The following is a 27,903-nucleotide window of genomic DNA, read 5'->3' as shown; positions in this document are numbered from 1 at the left end:
CTACTAGCTCATCTTTACATACGTACAATAATAATACTAACCTCATAGGATTGTTTTGAGGGTTAGGAAGGTGGGTTATAGGATTATAGATTGTGTGAAGGGTAGAAGAATGCCCCCCCCAGATGCCATGCCCTAATCCCTGGAATCTGTGAAACTGTTGCCTTACATAGCAAAAGAGCCTTTGTACATGCCATTAAGTTAAGGATCTTGAGATGGAGAGATTATCCTGGGTTATTTGGTAGGTCCCTGTAAGTGAAAGGGGGAGACAGGAGAGTCAGTGTGAGCTCTATAGTGGGAAGAAGACTTGATCAACCATTGCAAGGGATTGAACGGCTTCTAGAAGGCAAGAACAGAGATTCTCCTCGATCGCCTCCAGAAGGGAACACAGCCCTTCTGACATCTTGATTTTGGGCCAGTGAGGTCCATTTTTTATTTCTGACATCCAGAACTGTAAAATAATAAGTGTGTGTTGTTTTAAGTCACCGGGCTGGTCGTAATGTGTTACAGCAGCCATAGGACACTAATACAGATGAATTAGCCATTTTTACTCTATTGACAACCCCATCAATTCTGGCTTTTCCTAACTTTCTTCACCCGGCAAGCGAATCTTAAACACCTGTCCCAAATCAAAACACATCTTTTTGCCCCTAACTACCCTTAATCTCAAGGAAGCACCTGTAAGACCACCCCAGCTCTCCTGCAATGGACAGTGGACAAGAGACGTCTTAGTGAAGCTGCAAAACAATTGGTAACACCATTGTCTTAGGTTTTCCACTCACACATGGAAAATCACGTGCTTTCCTCAACAGCCTATCCAATGAGTCGGGGCACAAAAACCACGCTTTGAGGTCCCATTCAGGAGAAATGGAACTCCTAATTATGGCATGTCTTTTTTGGGGGCAGGGGATTCTGAGCTTAACACAGAGATAGAGATCCTAAGAATAGGAGTCATCCCTGCGGACCGAATGCCCATGGGAACTGGAGAAATGGGAAAGGGGAGAGGAAAAGAAGTTGGTCTGTCAAAGGGAGGCTGGAAGGAAAAATAAACAATCCAACCAAGTAATGGGAAGTGAGAGATGGCCTCCCACAATCTCGTCCCGGGCTCTGGCTCCAGTTTCCAAAACTTTCCAGGTAGACGCCAGCGCGGGCGCACCTGTCCCTCGAGGCTGGGCCAGGCCAGGGAGCCTGGGGCAGGCAGGGAATGCTTTTCTGGCAGTGCAGCCGCCCTGGCGGGGTGGTCGGGAGATCGCAGGGAGGAGTCACGGGGCGTGAAACGGAAAGACTACATCTCCCAGGCCGCCATGCTTTCCAGCTGGAGTCCTAGGGCGCTGACTGCTCCCCAGTTTCCGTAGGGAAGCGCCGGGCCACCGCGGCTATTGTGCGTCGCGCTCTCGCCCTCCTCTTCCCGCTCGGGTGTCTATGGAGCAAGGCTACGTTTCCTTGCCGCCTCGGCTTAACCCTTCCGTCGCCTAACAGGACAGCAGGCCGGCTCCCTGGGACCAGGAAGAAGTCTGGGAGCCGGAGGACTCTGGTAACAAAACCCTAGGGTGCAAGGCTGACAGTTGAAGGAGCCCGAAGGCTCGGGCTCGGTACCAGGACTTGGCTGGGGCGGGGCAGAGGCGCTGGCTTTAAGAAGGGGGAGGGGACAGTGCAGTCAAGGGTTGCCCGCGGAGTTCGGCAAAGGAAATCTGCTAGCTCCGGAGCCGAGAGTGAGGAGCGCGCAGAGGCGGCTCCCATCCCCAGCGCTCACCCCCGCCTACACCCTGGGCGGGCCGAAGTGTCACGTTTGCAATTGCTCTGGAAGGATCCGGCCGGTCTCCAGAGGCGAGCCGGGCTGCGGTTTCTGCTGTCCGTCTGGGGAGGCGATGCCTAGGGGGCATGCTGCTTGCTAGGCAGTACCCTGCTGGGATCCGTCTGCGTTAGTTAGCTCTCCCAGACACCTGAAGCCATCTCCAGGCCGCCGGTTTCCGGTACAGACCAGCCAGCTCTCCCCAGGAATCTCATCAGAACAGGTACCTGTCCTCCAAAGGGAAGGAGTGTGCGAGCTTCCTAAGCAGGTCATGCGCTCAGTCCATCCCATCTACTCTCCCAACTGATGCTCTTATCTTTGTGTCTTTCCTTTCTCCTTCCAACCCCCGCCATCAGAACCATGGGGCATCCCCCACTGGAGTTCAGCGATTGCTACCTGGACAGCCCCAATTTCCGAGAGAGGCTCAAGTGTTATGAGCAGGAGCTGGAGAGGACCAATAAGTTCATCAAAGACGTGATCAAAGACGGCAACGCGCTTATCAGTGCAATGAGAAGTAAGTGGAAGGCTTCCATGAGGTGTTTCCCTGATCTGTGCCAGCGGGGAGGGAGTTTAGAACTTTGGGCCTTTTCTTTTAGTGCCTTGACCTTGTAAGACAGGATCTGTAGCTGTGTCAGGGACCCTCCTGCTCTGCAACTATCCTTACTTGGCACATTGTTCCAAAGGGACAATCTGCCTGTACTGTCAGACGTGTTTAGCACCCATGTCTGTGGCAAGCACGCATCCAAGCTGACTGAGGAACTGCCCCAGCACCTCTTAAAGAATTGGGACTTAAGGCCAGCATCTTGAGTAATGGTTTTGTCCTGGCCTCTGGTGGTGGCTACAGATAAGTGTGGGGGCAGTAAAATGTTTCTCGTGACAAGTTATGTTCTGAGAAAAGCACCTTTGCCCCAGGGATTTTTTTTCCTTTAAGTTACTGAGCTATGGTTTTGGTTAAGGTCAGCCTCTAAGCTCAGAATTACTGTATGGCCTCAGGTGCCACTGAATTCTGCTTGAGGGTAAAACAAAGCCCTGCTTGGTCCCTGGCACAAGGAGCCCAGCCCCCAGGGAGCAAATTGCAGGGCTAGAGTTGGGAGCCACGGGACTGAGGGAACCTCACCTAGCTTGGCTTTCCCAATGGTCACAGCTGACAGCTGTGGGACTCCCCCCCTCCTTCCCTACTGTGTGTGGAGTTTTTATTTCTGCTAGTTGGCAGAAGGCTTGGAGTGAGAGAAAGAATAATAAACATCCTCAACAAGAGTGCAGGCAAACCAACCCCTTGTGCCAAAGTATATGCCCAGAAGAATGGACCATAGTAATTGGGTGGAGTGATCATTAATTTTTTTTTCTTTTCTTGGCTGCAAGATGATTGTGAAAAATAAAGTCAGACTCACTGGCAAATATGCCCCGTATAACTTTGTTCTGAGTGGTTTTATCCTCACAATAGTGTGTCTAGGTCAAGTGCGGGGCCCTTCTTAAGGCAGACGCAGGCACCCGAGAGCAGGGAGAAAGGCTTGGGGCAGCAGGGCAGGGGTAACTGCTACCGGCCGGCCCTGATGGACTCTGATTTGCCCCCAGAATCTGCTTTCCTGCCACGTGCTGTCTGTCTTCTTGGTCACAATATATACATCATCCATATTCCTGCCAGTCGTTGGATTGAATTTGATTATTTAATGGTTTCTCCTGTTGTGGCCTGAGCAAGAGTAAACTCTTGGCAGCACGTTCAAGATGGGGTATTCGAAATGCTCATCCTTGAGGACTTATAGGCCAGGCTTTGGGGTGTGTCACCACCGACTGGAGTTCACTGAGAGGGTTAAGCCTGGATGATTGTGCCACAGAAGTAGTTAGAAAGCTGAGGGTTCACCAAAAGGAAAAGGGGCATGTTCAGGTTTTTATCTTGTTTATTTACTTATTACAGTAAACTGCCTGGTGCAGTGTCCACAGTCAAATGATACCCCTCATAAGCTCTTGAAGGGAGCTTGTGAAGTCCATGGTAAGCTGAAAGTGTTTGTGCAAAATAATGGCCCACTAAGGCACATCAGAGAGATTAAGATTCGTAAGGAAAAACAAACAGTTCAATAAAACATTGGAGGGAGGGCAAAAGTTTTGTTAGCTGGGGCAAACCAAGGTTTGTATTCTTTCCTCCTCTTCTGAGACAGAACAATTATGCAGGCCCGGACCTTTGAATATGAGCAAAAGATCCAAGAGGTATTTCGGCCCAGAGGGCTTCTTGATATTTATGGTGCTTTTCTGTTTCTGAGTCTACACAGAAAGCCAAAAATAGGACAGGTAGGAAATAAGACCCAGCAGCTAACCCATACTCCATTTCTTTCGTTTAAGTTGCATGCTTCTAAAGCCGTGATTAGCAAGAGGCAGAGGCGGGATGTGTCCCAGTGTCTTGACCACAGAAATGTTTATACTCCCACTCTGCTTCCTCACACTGTGCTAGCTGGGCGGCTTCTTGAGGGTAAGTGGGGTGGGAGGAAAAGAAAGTAGGCTCTTACTTTGTGTGGAGGAAAAAGAAGAGAACACTGGGAATTGGTTTTCTGAGACCTGGGTTACAATCTGGGCATCACTGTCTTGGGATAAGATGGCTCAAATCACTCACTTCATCTGTCAAATGGGGGTAATGCTACCCACCTCACAGGGTTGTTGTGAGGCATAAAGGAGTGAATGGATTATGTAAGTGCTTTGTAAATGGAAACCGCTAAATATTGTAAGTAGTTGGTAATCTGTCTTCAGGTTAATAATATATCTACTGGTGAATGTGTACTTGTCAGTAGGTTTCTGATGGGAAATGCAGAAGCAGATGCAGTTGGAAACACATTTTCTGCTGTCACCTTGTTGGGAAATGTCACTCCCTCCATTGGCATGTCTCAGCAATTTATTTTGTATTCATGTTTGTGGATTCATTTTGGCATTTGGAGTCTGGCATTAAAAATCAGGAAGAATGATTGACACCTCTTTGACTTATTAAATTGATCATTGAATCAAACAGCTAGTGCTTCTAGGAACTAATGAAATGCGTATCGTGCTGCAACCCTGCTGCAGTATTTGTGACAGTTTTAGCCTCACTGGGACTCAGTCCTTACATTTCTCTTCCTTGTGTCCAATTTCGTACAGAGCTCTAGGTGAGGTGTTAGTCGCAACTCTGTGTGATACTTAATTTCTTGAATGTAGGTCCTGTTTGAATATTTAGATTTACTTATCATGTTTCCCCGAAAATAAGCCCCAATTAAGATAATCAGCCAGTACATTATGACAATGTTCCAGAAGAAGATGACATGACTGTATTTGAATAAATGTAGATTGTTGTACATGAAAAAATAAGACATCCCCTGAAAATAAGCCCTAATGCGTCTTTTGGAACAAACATTAATATGAGATCCAGTCTTATTTTCGGGGAAATATGGTATAAGACCCAGCCTTATTTTCGGGTAAACATGGTCAATCTGTGCTCAGAAGAAATTGATGTTATGAATGAAAATCAGCATGTCTCCTTTGGGGAAGGGGTTGACTCCCCCCATTAAATGTCATTTATTTATAATTGTTGGAGTACAAGATGATGATGATACCTTACACTAATGGCAAATAAAAACATCGGCACTCCAAAAGCTGAACGTACTGCCCGTCTCTCTGATTGTTCTTTGTTTTCAGGGTGGCAGTGTTGGTCCCTGGTGGGCTTTGAGTATTTACTAAGCACTCAGACTAGGTATTGTTCAGCGCAAGCTGTGTGGCCCCTGCTTCCAGCCCCATACCACGTGATACACCTAATGAGTGTTATATATGGTTCAATGAGCACATGCCATTCATTCAGTAAATACTTGTGTACGTCGGGCTCAGGGCTGCCACACGTGACTCACTGAGTCACAGATGGGTCCTGCCCTCAAGGAGTTCCCAGACATGACCTCGGTTGGGATTGCCAGTAATATAAGGTAATACTAGGTAAGGACAGAGCTATACGAGTGGGACAAGTGGAGACCACGGGGTGTGACATTGGAGGGAGCGCTCATTTCCTGGTGGGAGGACAAGGACAAGCAAAAGAAGAAGGGGCATTGGAATTGGGCAGAATTAATAACACTTACCACTTGTTTAGCTGTTCCCATGTGCCAGGCATTAAAACCTTGGAACAGCCTTAAGAGATAAAGGTTATTATTCTCATTTTGTAGATGACAAAAGTGCAGTTTAGAGGCCTTCAGTAACTTTCTCAACTGACAAGGGCACAAGTCTGAATTAGAACCCCGAACTGACTCTAAAGGCCCTGGGTTTGTTTTTTTTTTTTTTTTTTTTACCACATTGCACCGTTTTCAGGGCAGGACATTTATTGTAGTAGGAATGACACAATGTAAAGGGACAGCAATAATTCAAGTCATCTGGAATATCGGGTGCAGGAAGGGAGATTTGGGAGATGAGGTTGGAATGGAAAGTTGAGCTGTTGACCATGTAGGACCTGTTAAGTACTTCAGACTTTATATACAGGGAGTATTAAAAACGTTTTTGGTGGGAGAGAGGCATAGTTTGAGCTGTCTTAGGAAGATTCTCTGAGAGTGCTGTGTAAGGTGTTAGCAATTCCACAGAAATATTTGTGACTTTCCAGCAGTGAATTGATAGCTTTACATTTTCTTTGATGTAGCTCAGATGTCTTCTGCAGAGCTCTTCTGTAAAGGGCCATATTTTAGGCTGTTGAGTGCCATGCAGTCACGGTGGCAATTACTCAACTGCCATTGTGACGAGAAAGCAGCCATAGGTAATACGTACCGTGTTTCCCCGAAAATAAGACCTAACTGGAAAATAAGCCCTGGCATGATTTTTCAGGATGCTCATAATATAAAATAAGCCCTACCGTATTTCCCCAAAAATAAGACCTGGTCTTATATTAATTTTTGCTCCAAAAGACGCAGTAGGGCTTATTTTATATTATGAACATCCTATCCTGAAAAATTATGCTAGGGCTCATTTGCCGGTTAGGTCTTATTTTCAGGGAAACACGGTATATAAAATGAGAGTGGCTATGTTCTGATAAAACTTTATTGACACTGAAACGTTAATTTCACATAATTTTCACATGTCACAAAATAGTATTCTTCCTTTGAATTTTCTCAACTGTTTATATAAAAACCTTCTCAGATCAACTAGGGGAGGGGGGGGGGCGTACAAAAATAGGTGGTGGGCTGGGTTTGTCCCAGTGGTCGTAGTTTGCAGAGCTCTGATATAATAACTAGCTAACCTAAAAAGAACCTAAATGGGTTTTTATCGGTAAGGCAGTAAATATAGCTATTGGGAGAACATAATGTCGTATTTCACATTTTCCATCAACTAGTTTTGGTGTGCTCTTAATTATGCCTACTCTGGATTCAGGAATGACGGGCTCAAATGCTATCAGGGTCCAAGGAGAAAAGTATGAAACTGTTGGAAGTGGGATAAAAGAACTGGAGTGACTGGGGTAAAGTACAGCAGCACCACCCCATTCGAAAGATCTTCGCTTTCCTTTTTCAAACAAATGTGCTCGCTAAACAAAATACATTCACAGCCTAGATTCAATCAGGTTGAAACTCCTGAGGTAGTGATCTAGCTCTAGCAGTCTGTGAGTCTTGGACTCTCATGGGCTAGGAAAATGGAAGGTGACAGTCTCCAGATAGAAATTTCTCTGGGAAGTACCCCTGGACACTGCATATGACAGGCGGAATGATGATACAATGGGAAAAAGCCTTAGACCTGGCATCTAGATACCTGGGTATGGTGATAGTTCTGCTCCTAATGGGATCTGTGACCTTGGGAAATCATTTCACTGGGCCCTAGGTCTGCAGCTTTCCAAAGATGGGGGTCGTTAGGGGACCTCACTTTCAGCTCTAACATTCCATGACTTTTCTGTTTTTTGCATTGTGTATTTTATTTTAACCATTTGGGAAAGGAATAACCCAATTACAGCTCCTTACTTTAGGGCTACATAAACTTTCACCTTATTTTAGTGTACAGGACAGTATTTAATTAAACAAAATTAATGTAAAAAAGCCTGTCAAAAACCAAGGATAACATACTTTATGTGTATATATGTATGTTTGTATATACAGAGCGTGCCAAAAAAAATGTATATACATTTTAAGAAAGGAAAACTGTATTAAATTGTAATATTCAATATATACCAATAGCAAAAGATGAATACAAGTTATGTGTATACCTTTTTTTTTTTTTTTGGCACCCCCAGTATTAAACAAGTATCAGAAAAAAATTCTATCACTAAGGCCACACATTCAAACACACAACCACACATAGGCAACCTTGGACTATGAAAACTTTTAAAAGAATACAAAATACGCATTCTATACTAAAAATGTACATAAAATTGGTAAAGTAGAAATAATAGAATTGGTATAACTTTTATAACCTATCTTCCATTTTTACAAAAATGTCACTTTCTTACATTCTGTTCTTTTTTATTACTATTAAAATTTATTAGGATGATAATGGTCAACAAACCACATAGGTTTCAAATGTACAATTCTATGTAATACATCATCTATATTTATCACATTGTGTGTTCACCTGCCAGAATCAGTTCTCTTTCCATCACCGTATATTTGACCCACTTTACCCTTTTCTACCATCCCCCTTCCCACATTCTGTTTTTTTAAAGACAAGAGTTTTAGATGTTTGCATTAAGGTGATCTTTTGGGGTGCCAGTTCAGCTCTTGCTTTGATACTTGGGAGCCCTATTTGATAAGTAATTGCTTTTCTGGAAGGATGGGTTGATTCTATCTTGGAGGCAAATTTGATATTGAATATACTTAGTGGAGCCATCATTAGCTTGGCACACAGAACCTTGGTGCTAGTTCCAAGTCTGCCACTAGTTAGCTGTATGATACTGAGAAAGACCGTAGTTTCATCAGCCTGAGTTTTCCCATTTGTACAATCAGAAGTTTGGTCAATGAGCTTCAGGGTTCCTCCTGGTGTTACCATTCTGTTTTATGGTTGCCAAATGTTTTGCTGAGATAGTTAAGCAACCTAAACTGATTCTGTCATCAACTTTAGAGTCAATTCATCTTTACTTTGGGAGAGTGGGCAAAGGAAACATCCAACTGATAGGTCCAGCATGAGTAGATGACTTGAGTTGTGCTCGCTTATCTGATCACCCTCTCGATGAGTGCATCTTGACAGGTGTCAACCTGATGCCCTTCAGTTCTGTCCTAAATAGTTCTATAGTGAGGGAAACCGAAGCTTTTAATCCCTTTGGGGTGGGTGTAGTGCCATGCTGTGTGGGGAGGAGGTGGTGATGTAATGTACATTCGCAGTCAGCAGACATCCTGTCATTATCCCAGTGATATTAATCAGTGCCTTGGAGCACATGGTGTTACTCAGATCAATGTAATGAGTATGTCGTATGGTACTGCTGTTCGTAGATGTGAAGCAGTGTCAAATGGAATTTGGTGGAGACGATACTGACATGTTCGTTGATGGTATTCAGAAGACCAGATTCCAAAGTAGCTGAACTGGGAGTCCTGTGGGGAACAGGGTGGAAAAGTGAACCAAGCCAGACTTTCAGTGTGACCATTTCTAAGAAGCTGCTTTTTTTAAGTGATGGCGGATGGTGTTAGGGTGGGATAGGGAAGATTATGACTTGACCTGCTTGTTAAGAAAAGTTTTTCAATTGGCGTTAAGAGTGATGAAGGAAAATTACTTTTCAGCTTCACTTTTTATAGCCTCATTTTTTAAAGCATGGCCAAAAACTTTTGTTTAACCTGGCATCTGTTTCTCTAATCAGTTACTTACTACAGAAATTTCCCTAAAAGCCTGTGAGGATCTGGAAAGATACATGTTTTTCCAGGGGAGTTCCCTGAAAATCTTGAGCTGATTTCCTTTTTTTTTTTCTAGTGGGATGGACGGCCCTTATGATGCTTTATCGGGGTTGCATCAAGTGCTGAAGGCTTGCATAATGTAAAGGCAATTCTGTTTAATTCAGCAAGGATTTTCTATGTGTCAGGCACCATCCTGCAAATTGGGGAGATAATGGTGAATAAAGCTGCTATGGGCTCTGCCCTCTTGGAGCATACATTACACATCCGATTACCCACTTAAGTAATTTAATTACAATTGTGAGAAGAGCTATGACGAAGAAGTTTAGGGTATGATATATGTTCTATCACATTACAAAGTGGGGATTTATGGGAAAAAAGGAGCTAGACCATGGGGATGCAACTGTCCATAGGGAAAAAGAATAAACTGAGGAGGAAGGATTCCTAAGGCAAAGCTCCCTGTTTTACTACCTTGGTAGTTAGTGGCCCTGGTAATGAGCAAGACTCTTCAAGTGAATAGAGTGTTTCTCAGTAACAGACAGGGTGTAATATTTCATGTGGGATCTTTAGGGGAAACCTAAAGTACCTACTGCATCCTTCTTCTTTTATGAGTATATTAAAAATGTTTTTTGGGTAGGTAACTCATGAACATGGTACAAAATTCAAAAGGTAGAAAAGGTAAAACTTCTCTCTCCTCCCATGTCCAGTTCCCCAGTTCTCCACCTTAGAGGCAGCAATTGGCAACTGTTTGTTTATCCTTAAAAAGACTTTACCCCAGTGCTTTTTCCAACTTCTGCTTCCTCGGGAGTGTGTTCCGTTGTAGGCAAATTCCCAGCCATACTGTATCAAGATTTCTTTAAGATTGTACTTGGAGGGAATGTTGGACTGAAGATCTCAGAAAATCACCTCTTCCATAAAAGAAAAAGGACACTGGCAAAAATGGTCACAATCAAATTTTTCAGAACTCTGAAAATTAGACAAAAAGCTTGCAACAATCTGAAGAGTGTTTATTGATGAAAACATGTTGTATCTCTTTAGCAGCAGGGTTTGTAGCATTTTAACTTATCCTGCCTCTCATCTCCTCTCCAGAGCTTTGAGGTAGCCTTGAAAAACCAACAGCTTCGTAAACACAGTTGTCATGGAAACTAGCAGCCTTTCAGCACTTGAGGGGGAAAAGACTGGGTTTGTAGCTCCTCAAAAACTCATATACCCAGAGTCTTATCACTATTTAACCTGCCTCAAGGTAACCTAGAAAAACCCCATTCTCAGGGTTCTCATTACTTCACCTGCTTTAGCACTAGCTCAGTGGGAAAAGTTCTATCCCCAGGGTGTTTAGCATCACAGCTTCCTGAGGCTGCAATATTAGTCAGGAGAAGCAAGAGCCTCGCCAGAAACACAAAAGGAAGAAATGGGGAATGAGGTATCCATAGGGGCTTTGGAAATCTCTGACATATTCCTGGGGGTCTAGAAAGCCATGTGCATACTCAGGACTTTGCATGTTCCTAGAAAAGACCCAAGAGGGCCCCAATTTCTCTCCTGTGCCTGAAATTAAGGCAGAGTTGTAAACTGCCTGGCTAAGTGTTAAAGGAATATTCCAATATGCACAAGAGCCCCTCAGCAAAAGGTGGGGAGACTTAATGGTTCAAGACATTTAAGATCTTTGAACACTCACTAGTTGTCACTAAGCTAATCAAGCAGAGACTTCAGTGGCCACACACTACAGGGAATGCATTACAGAATTAGTCTAAGAAAGATGCTAAACAAACAAACTGCAGCAACAACAATGACAAAAATGACAATAGCAACAAAGCCTGGGGGGGGTGTGTGTGTCAGAATCTGATTTCCAGAAGTACCAAATTATGTTGTCAAAAATGTCCAATTTTCAACAAAACCTGATCACACATTCGAAGAAACAGATGTGTATGGTTCATATACAGGAAAAAAAGCAGTCAGTAGTAATTGTCCCTGATGGGGCCTGTGTTGGAATTTAGACAAAAAATTTAAATCAGCTAATATAATTAGAAAGATCTAAAGGAAACCATGTCTGAAAATTTAAGGGAAAGCATGAGAACAGTGTCTCACCAAAGACACAATATAAGGAGATAAAAAATTATAAAGAAGCACCAGATAGATATTCTGGAGTTGAAAGTAAAATAACTGACATGAAGAATTCACTAGAGAGGCTCTACAGCAGGTTTGAGCTAGCAGAAAAAAGAACCACAGAACATGAAGATAAGTCAATTGAGAATATCCACTCTGAGCAAAAGAAAGGAAAAAGTTAAGAAAAATGAACAGAGCCCCAGAAACTGGGACACAACCAAGTATATTAACATATGCATAATGGGAGTCCTAGAAGGAGGCAAAGAGAGAAAGGAGCAGAGAGAATATTTGAAGACATAATGACCAAAAACTTCTCCAATTTGATGAACAACACTACTCTCCAGATCCAGGAAGCTCAAAAAACTCCAAGTACGATAAACTTAAGGTGATCCATACCTAGGTACATTATAGTCAAACTGATGAAAACCAGAGACAGAGAATCTTGAAAGACGTGAAAGAGTAAAACAACTCATCAGGTGAATGGGATCCTCAATAAGATCAGGAGCTGACTTCTCATCAGAAACCATGGAGACCAGAGGCAGTGGGCTGACATATTCAAAGTGCTGAAACTGAAAGAAAAAGGTGTCAACCAAGAATTCTGTATTCATGAAAAGTGTCTTTTAAAGACAAGGGAGAAATTAAGATGTTCTCAGATAAGCAAAACAAAGAGTTTGTCAGTAGCAGATCTGTCCTATAAGAAATACTAATGGGAGTCCTTCAGAATGAAATGAAAGAATGATGGATGACAACTAAAATCTGCCCAGAATATTAAGAGCACCAGTAAATGTAACTATGTAGATTGATATAAAAGACAGTATAACTGTCTTTTTTAGTTACTCTTTTCTTCTCTATCTGATTTAAATGACAACTGCATAATGCAAAAGTTATAAAACTGTTGATGAGCTTATGATATATAAAAATACAATATGTATGACAATATGGCACAAAGGAACGGGACAGGAAACAATGATATTGGAGCAGCATTTCTGTATGTTTTCTAAGTTAAGTTAAAATTAATCTGAACTAGATTGCTTTAAGATGGTAATTGTAATCCTGAGGTCAGCCACTAAGAAAATAACTATAAATATATAGTAAAAGAAACAATAAAGGTATTAAAATAGTACATGAGGCAATAGCTATCTATTTAATACAAAAGAAGGTTGTAATGGAGGAATAGAGGAAAATGATATAAGACATAGAAAACAAATGGCAGACATAAATCCTACCTTATAAATAATTAAACTAAATGTAATTGGAATAACACTGTAATATAAAGGCAGAGATTGGCAAAATGGAAGAATTGATCAAAAATGGATAAATTGATTGAAATATATGCTGTTTTTAAGAGACACAGTTTGGACTCAAAGACACATAAGTTGAAAGTAAAAGAATGGAAAAATATACCAAGCAAACAGTGAACAGAGAGTTAGGATGGCTATACTGATATCAGACAAAATAGATTATACGATAAACTTTTTATGACATACAAATAAAAACATTTCAGTAGTAAAACAGTCAATATCTCAGGAAGGTATAAAAGTATAAACATATGCACCTAATAATGGAATCCGAAAATACATGAAGCAAAGTGGACAGAACTGAAGGGAGAAATCGATAACCTAACAATAATATTAGGGGATTTCAATATTTCACTTTCAATAATAGCTAGAAGAGCCATATAGAGTTCAAGAAGCAAGTAGAAGACTTGAACAACATTATACACCAACTAGATCTTTTACAGACATCTGTAGAACATGTGACACCAACAGAATACACATTATTCTCAAGTGCAAATGGAATTATTGAGGCTAGACCCTCTGCTAGGCTACAAAACATGCCTGAAAATATTCTTCATACAAAGTATGTTCCTAGCCACAGTGGAATGCAATTACAAATCAATAACAGAAGGACATTAGGCAGTTCACAAGTATGTGGAAATTAAGTATCACACTCCTAAGTAACCAGTGGGTCAAAGAAGAAATCACAAGGGCAATTAGAAAACACTTTGTAATGAATGAAAATGAAAATATAGCATGCTAAAAATTATGGGATGCAGCAAAAGTAGTGCTTAAGGGAAAAATTATAACTTTAAACACCTGCATTAGAGAAGAAGAAAGAGCACAATTTAATAACCTAAATTTCTATGTTAAGAAACTAGAAAAAGGAGGCCAAACTAATCCTAAAGCAACAAGGAGGAAAGAAACGATAATGTTTAGAGAGGAATTAATGAAATAAAGAATAGGAAAACCACAGAGAAAATTTTCAGAAGATCAAAAGTTGGTTTTTAAAAAGATAACATTGAGAAACCATCAGCTAGACTTACAAAGACAAAAGAGAGAGGACTCAAATTATTACAAGCAGGAGTGAAGGATGGCACAGTACTACCAACATTACAAAAAAAAAAGAATAAAAGGGAATACTATGAATAACTTTAGGCCAATGAATTATAAATTTAGATGAAGTGGACAAATATCAAGGAAGATACAAATTGGAAATTCACAATAAATGGAAAATCTGTATAGACCTATAATAAGTAAAGGCACTGAATTAGTAATCAAAATATTATGCACAAAGAAAAGCCCAGGACTAGATGTCTTCAGTGGTGAATTCTTCGAGTTTTAAAGAAAATTAATACTCATACTTAATAAACTCTTCCAAAAATTAGGAGAGAATGTTTCTTAACATTCTGTGAGGTCAGTAGTATTCTGATACCAAAACAAAAAACATCAAAAGAAAAGAAAACTATAGACCAAATTTCCTTGAGTATAGATGCAAAAATCCTCAACAAAATACTAGCAAACCAAATCCAGCAACATCTAAAAAGGATTATATGCCATAATCAAGTGGAATTTATTCCAGGAATGCAAAGTTAGTTTAACATCTGAAAACCAATCATGTAATATAATATACCAAATAATTAGTATAAGGGAAAACCCCATATTATCACAATAGATGCAGTTGTTCTAAAAAGTTCACCACCTTATTATGCTAAAAACACTAAACAAACTAGGTGTATTAGGTTTGTGCTTGTCTAGGGCTGGGGAGAGTTTTGGGATGTGTTGTGAATGCCAATGGGTAAAGGATTTCTTTTGGGCGTGGTGAAAAGTTTCTAAAATTAGATTGTGATGATAGTTGGCCAGCTGTGTGCATATACTAGAACCCACTTAATTGTACACTGGAATGAGTGAATTTTATGGTATCTGTCTTACATCTCAAAGCCATTTTTTTTAAAAAAGCTCGAGCTTGGAGAAACAGGTGCTTGGCTTATATACCTGCATCTTCCTTTGAGTCTTCCTTATAGGGCAACATACTTGGAAGGTTGTTTAGAAATTTTCACATCCACTCTGTTGGGTTTATATCCAGGGAAAAGGCAGCCAAGAGAGAGAAGGGAGTCCTCCCAGGACCTAGAGCTAGAGTTGGGATGGGGACCAGAGTCAGATTTCCTGGGTCCCATCACAGGGCTCTCTGCACTGTGCTCTAAAGCGGCTACCTTGCACTGAAACTGTCTGCATGTTCTTTATTGGGACTCGGGGTGCTTTTGTTTGAAATGACCCAGTTGGCAGCAAAGAACTGTTTCCTGTCATTCCCTCCCCCTGCACCATCATGGCAGGGAGCTGGCAGTTTCCCTATTGAGCAGTCTAGCCCCTATTTAATCAGGGTCTGCTGGTGTGACACCTGTCCTCTGTTTCCTGCCCCAGGAACCTATACCAGCTGGTTGGTCAGCTCCAGAGCCCTCCCCTCTTCTCTGCTCATCTGTTGACTTCTTGCGGCAAGTGCAGCTGCTTTCTGTGTGGCGGGTAGTGTATACTGGGAAATGTGTGGCATTACGAAAGGGTGACACAGTTCGCCCCCCACCATATTATTTTGAATCTAGGGCAGCAAGGAATTTCTCACAAGTGGTAAGCAGTAGGCCCGGCACTCTAATACCGTATTAGGAACTTCAAGGCACTTTTTTGCAAAAGGTTTTCATTAAGGACTTCCCAGAAGCAGGAGGGCCACATTTCAGCTCCCAGCTCTTTCCAGAACCAGGCTGTCGTGGAAAAGCCTTTCCCTGTGATTGGAAAAAGATGTATTATGTATGTGGCGGTTGACAGCTGGAGACTAATCCTGAATTCATCCGTTCTGAATTTATTAGGTAGGGGGAGGAGGGTGGCGGATAAGCCATCGAGGTATTTCATGGCTGTCCCTTACGACTTTGTTTTAGAGCAGAAAAAAACACACACACAAAAAAACAAACAAACAGCATAAAACAAAAACTGGAAAGAGAGCTGTAAAGAGAATGTCCTTCCTACCACCATCACCGTGCTGAAATTCTCTTACTCTTAGCATGGGAAATATGGATATCTGTGCATATTTGTTTTATCTGGAGAGATCTGTCTTTTAGCATCCATGCCCCGTGTTTCAGGGTTTTGGGGGATGATTCTTCTGCTGTGGAAAGCACGGGGTACCAAGTGTGCTAGTCGGGGAAAGCCCAGCCAGGGACTGTGGCTGCACTAGCAGAATGGAAGGGGAGGGAAAGCTGGAGCTTGTTGGCATTTTGTTTGCTTTTCCTTTGTGAGAAGCAGATGCTGTTTAACTATTCCCTTTTCTTTTTGACTAATGGGCAGTATCTTGCTGGAAACGGACTCATCGAGTTCTAAGGGCCCTTAAGAGAACATTCCATTTAACTCTTTCCTGTTTCAGATGAGGAAGCAAACGGAAGAAGGGATTTTCCTTGTCCAAGGTCATAGAGCCACTTAATCACAGTCCATCCTGGGCTCTCTGCAATGTCACTGTGCCTCACGAAAACAGTCTCTACCCTTCACCAGCTGCCTTTCGCTGAGCCTGTGACTTTTTTTCAGAATCCCTTTCAGTTTGTGAAAGAAAAGAACTGTTTTCTCTTCACTGCCACTGGCCAAGAACGAACCTCCAGCATTGGCCTGCCAGCAGCCAAGTGTTTCCCAGACCTGCGGGAACAGAGTAGGAGAAGGCTCACGGAGTCTGGCGTTACTGCTGTACTTTTCCTGGTTGGCCCTTGCACAGTAGGAGCTGATGAAATAGATGAACAGAGAGCCCTTCCATAACAGACCCCCCCACAGATATGTGGAATGTAGAGAATCCAGTTATGAATGAGGAACAAGCAACTTCTAGAACAAACTGGGTCAGGTTTAGGTATGGCAGTGTTTGTGCCGAGTACCAGTAAGGCTGGGGTCTCTGAATGTGATGTCAGGCAGGCTGACTGATTGCCTGAAGTGCGTATACCTATCGATATGGATATAAGCTAACATGTGCAAAGCACTTTGTCGTGTACAAGGCACTTTCACATATATTGTGTGACTTAATCTGGGAAGGAAAGTGCTATTCTCTTCATATTATAGATGAGGAAAGCAAGGCTTAGTGAGCTCAAGTACTTTCCAACGGGTCGTCAGTAGTAGAGCCAAGATTTAGATTTTCTGAGTGTTCTTTGCTGTGTTCCTCATTGCTTTTATTCCCTTTAATGATGAGAGAGAATATAAGTGCTGTGCAGAGGACAAGTAGCTCAGAAAGCAGAGAGATGAAGGAGAGATATGGGGACTCCTGTAGAAATGGGAGCAGCCACGAGCACACATGGCCACAGGAAGTGGCCAATGGGAAAGGTCTGAAAGCTGGAGGACAGCAGTAGAGAAGTGGGTAACTGACAGGGCTGAGAGACCAGAGCTTGTGGTCAAGTTTTTTTGTGTCAGCAACCAAAGTGTGCTGTTGTGTGAAGGCTGCTGTGAAGAAGACAGTCTAAACTGAGGCAGAGGGATTTTATGTTTAAAAAAAAAAATTTTTAAAGCAATGTTATTGAGATATAATTTACATACCGTAAAATTCACCCATTTAAGTGTCCATTTTCATGACTTAGTAAATTTAGCAAGTTGTGAGACCATCACGACAATCCACTTTTAGACCATTTTGGTTACTTCAGTGAGGTCTCTTATGCCTGCTTATAGTCCATTCCCATCCTATTCCAACCCTAGGCAGCTATTAATCTGCTTCCTGTCTCTAGAGATTTGTCTGTTCTAGACATTTAATATAAATGGAATCATATGAGGTGTGGTCTTTTGTGACTGGCTTCTTTCACTTTACGTAATGTTTTTGAGGTTCATTCATGTTGTAGGATTATCAGTATTTCGGTTCCCTTTGTTGACCTTTGTCATGGAGGGTCTCTGGTCCTGCTCTTGGCGGGTGGAGACAGAATATGGTGAGGCCAAAAAGGAACAACAACAGAGGCATAGATAGGGGAGTCATACCACTATATTCTCGATGGCGGCTGGTTGAGACACAAAAGCAAACATCCACCCACACCCCAACAAGGGGTCTTCCTGCACCCTAGTCTCGCTGGCAGCCAGGTGAGACACAGGAAGTAGGATCCACACGATCCGCAATCTGCCATCCACTTCTCTGCCAACCAACCAACCAACCAACCAACCCCCTTGCCAGCATAGCCACGGCAGTTATATCAGTGGCTAATGGCTAACTGGTTATAGCTGATGGCCATCCAGTCACAGCTGATGTCCGTCTACTAACCAAGCCAGCACCTTTCTAGTGAGGCCGAGAGCCTGGAATTGCTCTCTGGGACTCTGTTCCCACAACCTTAAAAAACAAAGAAGCCAGTTGTTTTACCAGCAAAAATGGGTTTCTTCAAGAATACGGTAGCAGAAGAATTGCAATTCGGGACAAACTGTGGTGAATCATAGGCAAGTCCGAAGAATAGGAGTTGGGAAAAGCTGTTTCAAAGAATGCAGAGTGATAATGGCTTCTCGTTGGCTGAGTGTGGCAGTTTCTCATTGGCTGGGCTATAACAGGAGTCCAAACCCGAAAGCAACCAGCTAAAGAGGTTCAGGTGATGGTGACTGAGGTGTTTCGCTGGGCAAGGAGAGAGTCTCCCTTCCTGTTGCTGTGGTAAAGTCTTCCTGTATGGGGTCTGGGTGGCAGTATATGAGAGCTCCCCATTTAGGGCTTCCTGACTTTATTTTACATGAGGTTTCCTTTACTTATTATCAGCACTTTTTCTTGCTGAATCTGGTCCTCATTCATAAAGAGCGGATCTCCGCATCTCTGTTTTCAGTCTGTCCCATTTGCTGATTAAAAGAAAGCATTAAGAAAACCTGAGTTCACTTCGGAGAAGCAGATTCAGGGTAATTTTTATTCTTGTTTTCAAACCCGAGGCAGAGGTATGCAAAGGAGGTTAAAAAAATGGAGAAGCTTCATATTGGTGATGGGGGAGGGGTGGCCCTGAGCCTTTATCCTGACCTTTTTAGGATGGAAAATAAACCTAACTGTTGTAAATCAGTTAACGAGGAGGAAAAATAGGGGCATATTTTAATAGGCAATTTGGTTTTCTATTTTAGAAGTTTCATAGGTGGTGCAGACATTATTCAGCCCAAGTTATCTGAACATTGAGTTTGGGGCTAAAACACAACTTATTTGAAACCAGTTTCATCCTTCAATGGAGTTGTGTGTTTGCATTGATATCATGCATAATAATGCTTCAGAAAAATCAGGAAAGTATGACATCTTTTCTTAGTATTTTTCAGTTCATCAAACAGTTTGATCTGTGATTCAGTCTTTCCACCAACCCTAGGAGCTAATCAGGCAGGGTGTTGTTAGTCTTCCTCTTATACCCGTGAAGAAACCAAGGACAGATAATGGTCTCCCCGTTTAATAGACCAGGAAATTAAAATGCAGAGAAGTTAAGTGATTTGCTCAGAGTTAACTCAGCCCGTGTAGAGAAAATTGGCTTCGAAAGCCAGACCTTCTGGCTCCTAAGGGCTACAGATTTTCTACTGTATTCTGATGTATTCTCTGTTGAAGGGGATCCGTGATTATACCCTGCAGGGTGGGTTTAGGAAGTCTGTGTGGTCCCTTGTACAGTCCCTTTCCTCTGTGGTCCCTTGCCATGTTAGTTACCTGGTTATTCCTGGCGTCTGTCCCAGCTCTGGCTGGCTTTGTACTCAGCTGTCTCCTGCTCCTTCAGCCTGTCCTCCCAACACCATGACCTTACGTAGCTCACTCTCTGTGAAACCCTATCATTTACTTTCCTGAATGTTGCCTGTTGATAGCTGCCATCTCCTCCTCCCTCGAGGACCCTAGGAAGCCTTCTCAGAGACCTTGCCTTACTGTGCTTTGTTTTTATGCCTAGCCACCTGTCCCTGTTCTGATGACGCACTTACCACCCTCCAAATCGTGATTAAAAGTCTTTTGGACCCTCCCATGCAGCATGTTACGTAGCCCCCATTCGAAGGAGCTCATCAGTATGGGTGTGCCATGGTGATATTTAGGACAAATCCTTCTGCTTCTCTCTTACTCCTGTGCTTTTAATCAGCTTCTGCTGCCCTGGCAAGATGGGGATAATTGACGTGTTTCTTGGGCAGAGCTCATTATACATCTCTCCCTGGCAGCAGGCCACGTTGCTCTAGCCCATGTTGTTTTGTCAGGTCGAACAAGTCCAGCAGGATCTGGCCGATGGAGCATTGAAGCGGCCACTGGGCAAGGAGGCACTTGTTTGGCAAGTCTTCTCTCCTGGGAGAACCCTTTTCTTTCGGTAGCAGTCTCACCCTCAAGGAGTTATTTGCCCCTTTTAGGATTGGCCCTCCAGGAGCTTCTCGGTGTTCTGACGGCTGCTGGCCAATTGTGGCTTTGCTGTTTCGTAGGGGATACTCTCTGAGTGTGTACATCAGGCAGCATTTAGTAACATGCTGTTTAATTACAAACACCTGTCATGCCATTGGCTCTCCAGAGAATGTAGGTCTCTATTGGTCCAGCAAAGATTTTTTATTTTCTAATAGTGACAAGTAGAAATAAGTAGAATGGGTACTCACAGGTACAGTTTAGTCTGAAGTATTTTGTAGTCTCTAACTTTGAGAACAACTGATTGAGGGAAACTTTCTAGTTTTGAACTTGTGCTCCTTGCTCCTTCTCAGGAGTCCTGGACACAAGGGAGAGGGGAGAAGGAAGAGTAACTTGATTTCTCAAGGATGTCTCCTTGCTCCATTTGCACTAAAACGGGTTGTATGGCACGTGGAACAAATCCTGCCCAACACTTGTTTTCGCCAATAACACCTGTTTTTATAAATAACATTTTATCAACACATAGCATGCCCATTTGTTTATATGCTGTCTGTGGCTGCCATTGTGCTAAAATGGCAGAGCTGAGTAATCTTGATGGAATGGCCCTCGAAGAATAAGCTGTGCAGCATTAATTGGCTATTGTTGGGTATTACATGACATTGAGTTAGTTCCTTGGACCTTCCTGTTTCTGTCCAGCTTCAGCTGAGTTTGTGTAGAGAGGTATGCAAGGAAGTAGTTTTGGAAATAGCCTTCTTCCTTGTGCATAATGAAGACTTCGAATCCTCATCGTGCCACTAAGTGTCTTCCTGTTTGAATGGGCAAAGTCTCCATCATCGGTGCTGTACCCTGAGAGCCTATGCCACGGCCTGACACAGTCTTGGCTCTGGTCTCAAGAAGCTATTAACCAGGGGGGTTCTGCTTTCCCCCTCGGCCAATTAGAAAGACATTATTTCTCTAGTGCAGAGTTTGCGCTTTTTAATTGTCTTTCTGTGGTCACAAACCTGGTTCCTCTTTCCTGTTATAGACAGTTGTTGGGATATTTTACAAATCCCCTGAATAGTTTGCATGTATTTGTTGGTTTTGAATTGCGAACCGCTAGACTGAGCCCTAAGGTGTATGGTACAACTCAGTAGCCTGTCAGTCATCTAGGGCACTGCTGGAAAGGGAACCCATCGTTGCTGATCTGTTATTTGTCACATAGGAATGGGCGCCTTTTTTTTCTTGACAGATTTGGGAAATTAAAGGGGCCAGACAGCAGTTGTCTTTATAGTTAACAATGATGTAATATACCAAGTAGTGAAGACAACGGAGTAGAAACCACAAAAGTCACAACAGGGCATGTTGCCCAGTCAGGCTTTCTCTAACTTGTCAGATAGTATTTCACTGAGGTCTAAATAAATGAAATGTTACGAACAGAAGTGCCTCTCAGCTTCCCTGGTTCTTTCTTATTCCTTGTGATTGATTGGTGCGATTTTGGTATTTTGATAGGATTATTTTGGTATGCTTTAATAGGAATTTTAAAAGTGTAGCAGTTGCTAAGTGCAATTTCATGGTATTTGCGGTATCTTGACTAAAATGGAGCAGTCTAGCCTCTAAAACCCAGTTTTAGAGAATAAGCACCGGTTCCCCTATGCAAGTAGGGTGAAGAGAATCTGAATTATAGTGTTAGAAGGGGTCTGGGAGGTCATGGAGGCAACTCCTCTGTTTTCTAGCCACCCGAATCAGCCAAAATACATGAGAGCGAGAAAAGGAATGGAATTAGTCTGTCGCCCTGGGGCTGCTTTCTATCATTAGCTTCTGTCCTTTTGGGAGTACTAGAAAGCAGTTTGTTAGGGAAAATATAACTTTTGGACCCCAGGGCTTTAATTAAGCCTTCTATTTTGTTTTCAGTCTCACCTAAAGGACTAAAGTAGTTAAAAATACAGACTTGGTGGAAGTTAAGTTACTGAGCTTGGGTTTCAGCATTTTCTCTATCTAGGAAATTGAGCTCGCCAGCAAGGAGTGACACAGTGAGGCTTAGCACAGTGGCATGATGTTGTGGGTGCAGGCATGGCCGTTGGTGCCACACAGACCTGGCTTCTGCTTCCACATCTGCCGTTGACTAGTTGGGTGGCATTTTGCAAGCCACCAGTCTCTGAAAGTCTGTTTCCTCAACTATTAATGGAGACACTAATGTCAACCTTGGTCTCAGTGTGCCTGGCCTTGGTCTCCTTTTCTGTCATAACCATTTGAGAAAGATTAGCGTTGCTATCTGTAGTGCCCTTGAACATGTTGTTCTGTTTTCACTGGGGTTCTACTGGCCCTGAGAACAGGAACACTCCTTAGGTTTGGTCAAGGCGCCTAACAGAATGCCAGGCGTAAGGTATTCCGAAGTATTTTGTTTGAATGTGTTGTGAGATCCTATTGTACAGCACATAAATTGAAACCGAACGGTTAAGTGGCTTATCCAAGGAATAACAGAGTGACTGTGGCCTTCTCCATAATGGGAGTTGCTCTCCTGCCTTGGTTTCTTAACACAGATCCTTTCCTTTGCAGCCCGTCTTTCCTCTTGCCTCCTGCATATTGTTCAGTATAATATAGAGAGACTTCCTTCCACCCTTACTTCCTAAATTAGGAGAGTAGGCTAAAAATACAAGCAGAATGCCATGTGGCAATTCAAAGTACAATGTTTGATCTAGGATTTCATAGTTGTTGAAATTGCAACAAATACGGAAGGACCCTTTTCTGTCTGTCTCATCAGAGCTGAGGTTGAGCAGAGGGGCCTGGGTAGGGATGTGGGGAAGGATGTGTGGTCGGGCGTGGATTTTATAGACAAATGGCGTAGGCTTGGAAGAAAACAAACAGTGCTATGCGGGTGTGGGTGTAGAGGGCATGTCTCTGTCTACAGCCTGAATCCTTGAATCTGCCTGCATTTCCCAGGGACTTGGCATTGACTAAAGTCAGTTATTTTGGTAGACAAAGCCACAGGGCAGGGCTAACGCACATTCATGGAGCTGTGTGTAGAAATCCTGGCCTTGAGTATACAGATATCCTCTGTCTCTAGAAAGTTGGCCTCTTTTTGAACTTCTCACTATGCCCAGTTGTTGCAGAAGTAATTTAGAAACCCCAGAAGAAGTATATAAACAGGGCCCTTTATACACTGGGCCTAAACAAGTTGGAGAGGAATCATTTCACGTAGATGGCAGGCTGTTTGGCTTTCCTCTCCCTTTGCTTCCTGTCTGGCTTTGCATCCCTGCAGCAGCCCTGTATGGCTGTAGGGAAGCCTTGGCCAAGGTGGGAATGGGACCCAGGAATTCTGGTTCCTGACCTGACATCTGGACTACTTTCAGATGCCTCTGGAACTTGTGTAAACAAAGACATGCTTTAAAAGATTGCTACTGGACACTAAAACAAACACTTCCACATGAAAAGCCAGCCTTACTTGCTGACTAGTTGCTTTCTTCCCCTTTCAGGCCCCAAGTGCACAGCCCAGATGGGCCACGTAGCCTTCTTTATCTGCTGGTTTAGACAAGTTCTCCTTGTTTTCTCAAATCGCCTTCTTCTCAACCCTCCTTATGGGGTCAGAAAGAGACATATTTAATAGTCTGGGAAAGAATTTTAAAATTATTTTAATTGTGGTAAAATAAACATAACACACAATTTACCACTGCAGCCATTTTTAAGTGTACAGTTCAGTGGTATTGAATGCTTTCACACTATTGTGCAACCATCCATCCATCTCCAGAACTTTCTTCATCTTGCAAAATTGAACCTCTGTCCCCATTAAACACTAACTCCCCATTTCCTACTCCCCCAGCCCCTGGCAACCACCATTCTGTTTTCTGTCTCTATGAATTTGACATTCTAGGGACCTCATATAATGGACTCATACAGTATTTGTCTTTTGTGGCTGGCTTATTTCACTCACCATAATATCCTCAAGGTTCATCCATATTGTAGCATGTGTCAGAATTTCCTTCCTTTTTGAGGCTGAATTGTGTGCATATACCGCATTTTGTTTATCCATTTACCAATCTATGGACACTTGGGCTGTTTCCCACTTTTTAAAACAAATAATTCATTATTGAGGTATAATTCACATATAAATTATATTAGTTTCAGGTGTACAACAGAATAATTCACTATTTGTAGATGTTGTGAAAAATCACCATCATAAGTCTAGATACCATCTGTCACCATACATAGTTACAACATTTTTTTCTGTTTTTCTCTTGATGAGGACTTTTGGGGATCAAATATATGGTGATGGAAGGAGAACTGACTCTGGGTGGTGAGCACACAATGGGATTTATAGATGATGTAATACAGAATTGTACACCTGAAATCTATGTAATTTTACTAACAATTGTCACCCCAATAAATTTAATTAAAAAAAAAAAAAAAGATTAACTCTTAGCAACTTTCAACTCTGCAATACAGTATTAACTGCAGTCACTTACTTATATTTTATAACTAGAAGGTTGTACCTTTTGTCCCCCTTCACCCATTTCTCTCACTCTTATCCCCTCCCATCTGGCAACCACCAGTCTGTTCTATATCTAAGAGCTTCGTTTGTTTGTTATTTGTTTTAGATTCCACATATAAATGAGATCATGTGGCATTTGTCTTTCTCTGTCTGACTTATTTCAGTAAGCGTTCTCAAGGTCCATCAATGTTATCACAAATGGCAAGATTTCCTTCTTCTTTATTGCTGAATAGTATCCCATTGTGTGCGTGTGTGTGTGTGTGTGTGTGTGTTTGTGTGTTTACCACATCTTCTTGATCTATTCTTCTATCCATGCACACTTAGATTGTTTCCATATCTTGGCTACTGTAAATAATGCTGCAATGAACACGAAGGTGTACATGTCTTTTCAAATTAGTGTTTTTGTTTTCTTTGGCTAAATGCCTAATAAATACTCAGAAGCAGAATTACTGGATCATACGATACTTCTATTTTATTGAAAATTTTGAGGAACCTCCATGCTGTTTTCCAGAGTGGCTGCACCAATTTGCATTCCCACCAACAGTGCATGAGGGTTCCCTTATCTCCACATCCTCCCCAACACTTGTTTTTTCTTGTCTGTTTAATACTAGCCATTTGAACATGTGTAAAGAGGTATCTCATTGCGGTTTTGATTTGCATTTCCTTGATGATTAGTGATATTGAGCATCTTTTCATGTACCTGCTGGCCATTTCTATGTCTTCTTTGGAAAAAACACTATTCAAATCCTCTGCCCATGTTTAAATGCTTTTTTTTTTTTTTTTTGCTATGGAGTTGTATAAGTTCTTTACATATTTTGGATGTTAACCCCTTATCAGATATATGATTTGGAACTATTTTTTTCCCGTTCAGTAGGTTGCCTTTTCATTTTGTTGATGATTTCCTTTGCTGTGAAGAAGTTTTTTTTAGTTTGATGTAGTCCCACTTGCCAATTTTTGCTTTTGCTGCCTTTGTTTTTGGAGTCAGACCCAAAAAATTCAACACCAAGACCCATGTGAAGGAGCTTACTAATGCCTATGTTTTCTTCTGGGAGTTCTGTGGTTTCACGTCTTACATTCAAGTCTTTAATCCACTTTGAGTTAATTTTTGTGTTTGGTGTAAGAAAGTGGTCTAGTTTCATTCTTTTGCATGTGGCTATCCAGTTCTTCCAACACCATTTATTGAATAGACTGTCTTTACCCCAATGCATATTCTTGCTTCCTTTGTCATAGATTAAATGGCCATATAGTCATGGATTTATTTCTGGGCTCTATTCTGTTCCATTGATCTATGTGCCTGCTTTTATGCCAATACCATGCTGTTTTGATTACTGTGGTCTTGTAGTATAGTTTGATATCAGGAAGTGTGATACCTCCAGCTTTGTTCTTCTTCTTCTTTTTTTTTTAAAGATTTTATTGGGGAAGGGGAACAGGACTTTATTGGGGAACAGTGTGCACTTCCAGGACTTTTCTCCAAGTCAAGTTGTTGTCCTTTCAATCTTAGTTGTGGAGGGTGCCGTTCAGCTTCAAGTTGTTGTCCTTTCAGTCTTAGTTGTGGAGGGCGCAGCTTAGCTCCAGGTCCAGTTGCCGTTGCTAGTTGCAGGGGGCACAGCCCACCATCCCTTGCGGGAGTCAAACCGGCAACCTTGTGGTTGAGAGGACACGCTCCAACCAACTGAGCCATCCGGGAGCTCAGCGGCAGCTCAGCTCAAGGTGCCATGTTCAATTTTAGTTGCAGGGGGCGCTGCCCACCATCCCTTGCGGGAGTCGAGGAATTGAACTGGCAACCTTGTGGTTGACAGCCTGCGCTCCAACCAACAGCTGAGCTATCCAGGAGGCAGCTCAGCTCAAGGTGCCATGTTCAATCTTAGTTGCAGGGGGTAGAGCCCACCATCCCTTGTGGGACTCGAGGAATTGAACTGGCAACCTTGTGGTTGAGAGCCCACTGGCCCATGTGGGAATCGAACCGGCAGCCTTCGGAGTTAGGAGCATGGAGCTCTAACCGCCTGAGCCACCGGGCCGGCCCCCAGCTTTGTTCTTCTTTCTCAGGATTGCTGTGGCTATTCGGGGTCTTTTATGGTTACATAGAAATTTTAGGATTATTCTAGTTCTGTGAAAAATACCATTGGAATTTTGATAGCATTGAATCTGTATGTTGCTTTGGTAGTAGGGACATTTCAACAATATTATTTCATCTAATTCATGAAAATGGAATATCTTTCCATTTATGTGTGTTCTTCAGTTTAATTCATCAATGTTTTATTGTTTTCAATGTACAGGCATTTTACCTCCTTGGTTAAATTTATTCCTAGGTATTTTTTTTTTAATCTTGATACAGTTGTAAATGGGATTGTTTTCTTAATTTCTTTCTGATAGTTCTTTTTCAGTGCATAGAAACACAACAGATTTTTGTATATTGATTCTATATCCTGAAACTTTACTGAAATCGTTTATTAGTTCTAACAGTTTTTGGTGGAATCTTTTGGACTTTTTTTTCCCCTGAGTTTAAAGCTTGTGCCATTTCTTGTTTTTAAATTTAGTTTCAGGTGTACAAAGCAATGTAATAGACATTTACACCCCTCACAAAGTGATAACCTCCCCCACCAAATACTACCCCTCTTACATCGTATATAGCTGTTACAATTCCAGTGACTATATTCCCTACATTGTACTCCACATCCCGTACACGAGGTCTGACAATTAAGTTTCCGAACTTGTTGCAACGATGTTGCTAACCTTTTTTGATATCAGAGGGATTATTCATTATGAATTTGCACCAACTAGACAAATAGTTAACCAAGTTTACTATTTGGAAGTGCTGAAAAGGCTGCGTGAAAAAGTGAGACGACCTGAACTTTTCAACAATTCATGGCTTTTGCATCACAACAATGTACCAGCTCACACAACACTGTCTGTGAGGGAGTTTTTAGCCAGTAAACAAATAACTGTATTGGAACACCCTCCCTACTCACCTGCTCTGGCCCCCAATGACTTCTTTCTTTCAGATGTCAGGTCCTAGACTTTTGTTTGTTGGGAGTTTTTTGATTAGTGATTCTGTCTCCTTACTAGTAATCAATCTATGCAGATTTTTTATTTCTTCGTGATTACATCTTGGAAGATTGTATGTTTCTAGGAATTTATCCAGTATTTTTAGATTGTTCTATTTGTTGGTGTATAATTGTTTATAATAG

General features: G+C 42.1%; 1 protein-coding gene across 6 annotated transcripts in view; it reads left to right on the top strand.

Moving 5' to 3' along the window:
* The first annotated feature begins 1,324 nt into the window (after positions 1-1,324).
* OPHN1 (oligophrenin 1) overlaps positions 1,325-27,903 on the top strand; it is a 304,832-nt gene continuing 278,253 nt past the window's right edge. For 5 of the 6 annotated variants that reach the window (XM_019753604.2, XM_019753610.2, XM_019753608.2 and 2 more), the window contains exons 1-2: positions 1,325-2,012; positions 2,146-2,303. In XM_019753604.2, the coding sequence (XP_019609163.2) occupies positions 2,150-2,303 (154 nt within the window). In that variant the 5' untranslated portion in view covers positions 1,325-2,012; positions 2,146-2,149. The remainder of the gene's footprint in view (positions 2,013-2,145; positions 2,304-27,903) is intronic. The other variant, XM_019753605.2, reaches the window with a different exon arrangement.

Source organism: Rhinolophus sinicus, chromosome X, assembly GCF_036562045.2.
Source record: "Rhinolophus sinicus isolate RSC01 chromosome X, ASM3656204v1, whole genome shotgun sequence".
Classification (NCBI taxonomy): domain Eukaryota; kingdom Metazoa; phylum Chordata; class Mammalia; order Chiroptera; family Rhinolophidae; genus Rhinolophus; species Rhinolophus sinicus.
The sequence above is the reverse complement of the archived record's forward strand: the minus strand, read 5'-3'. Positions and strand labels throughout refer to the sequence as shown.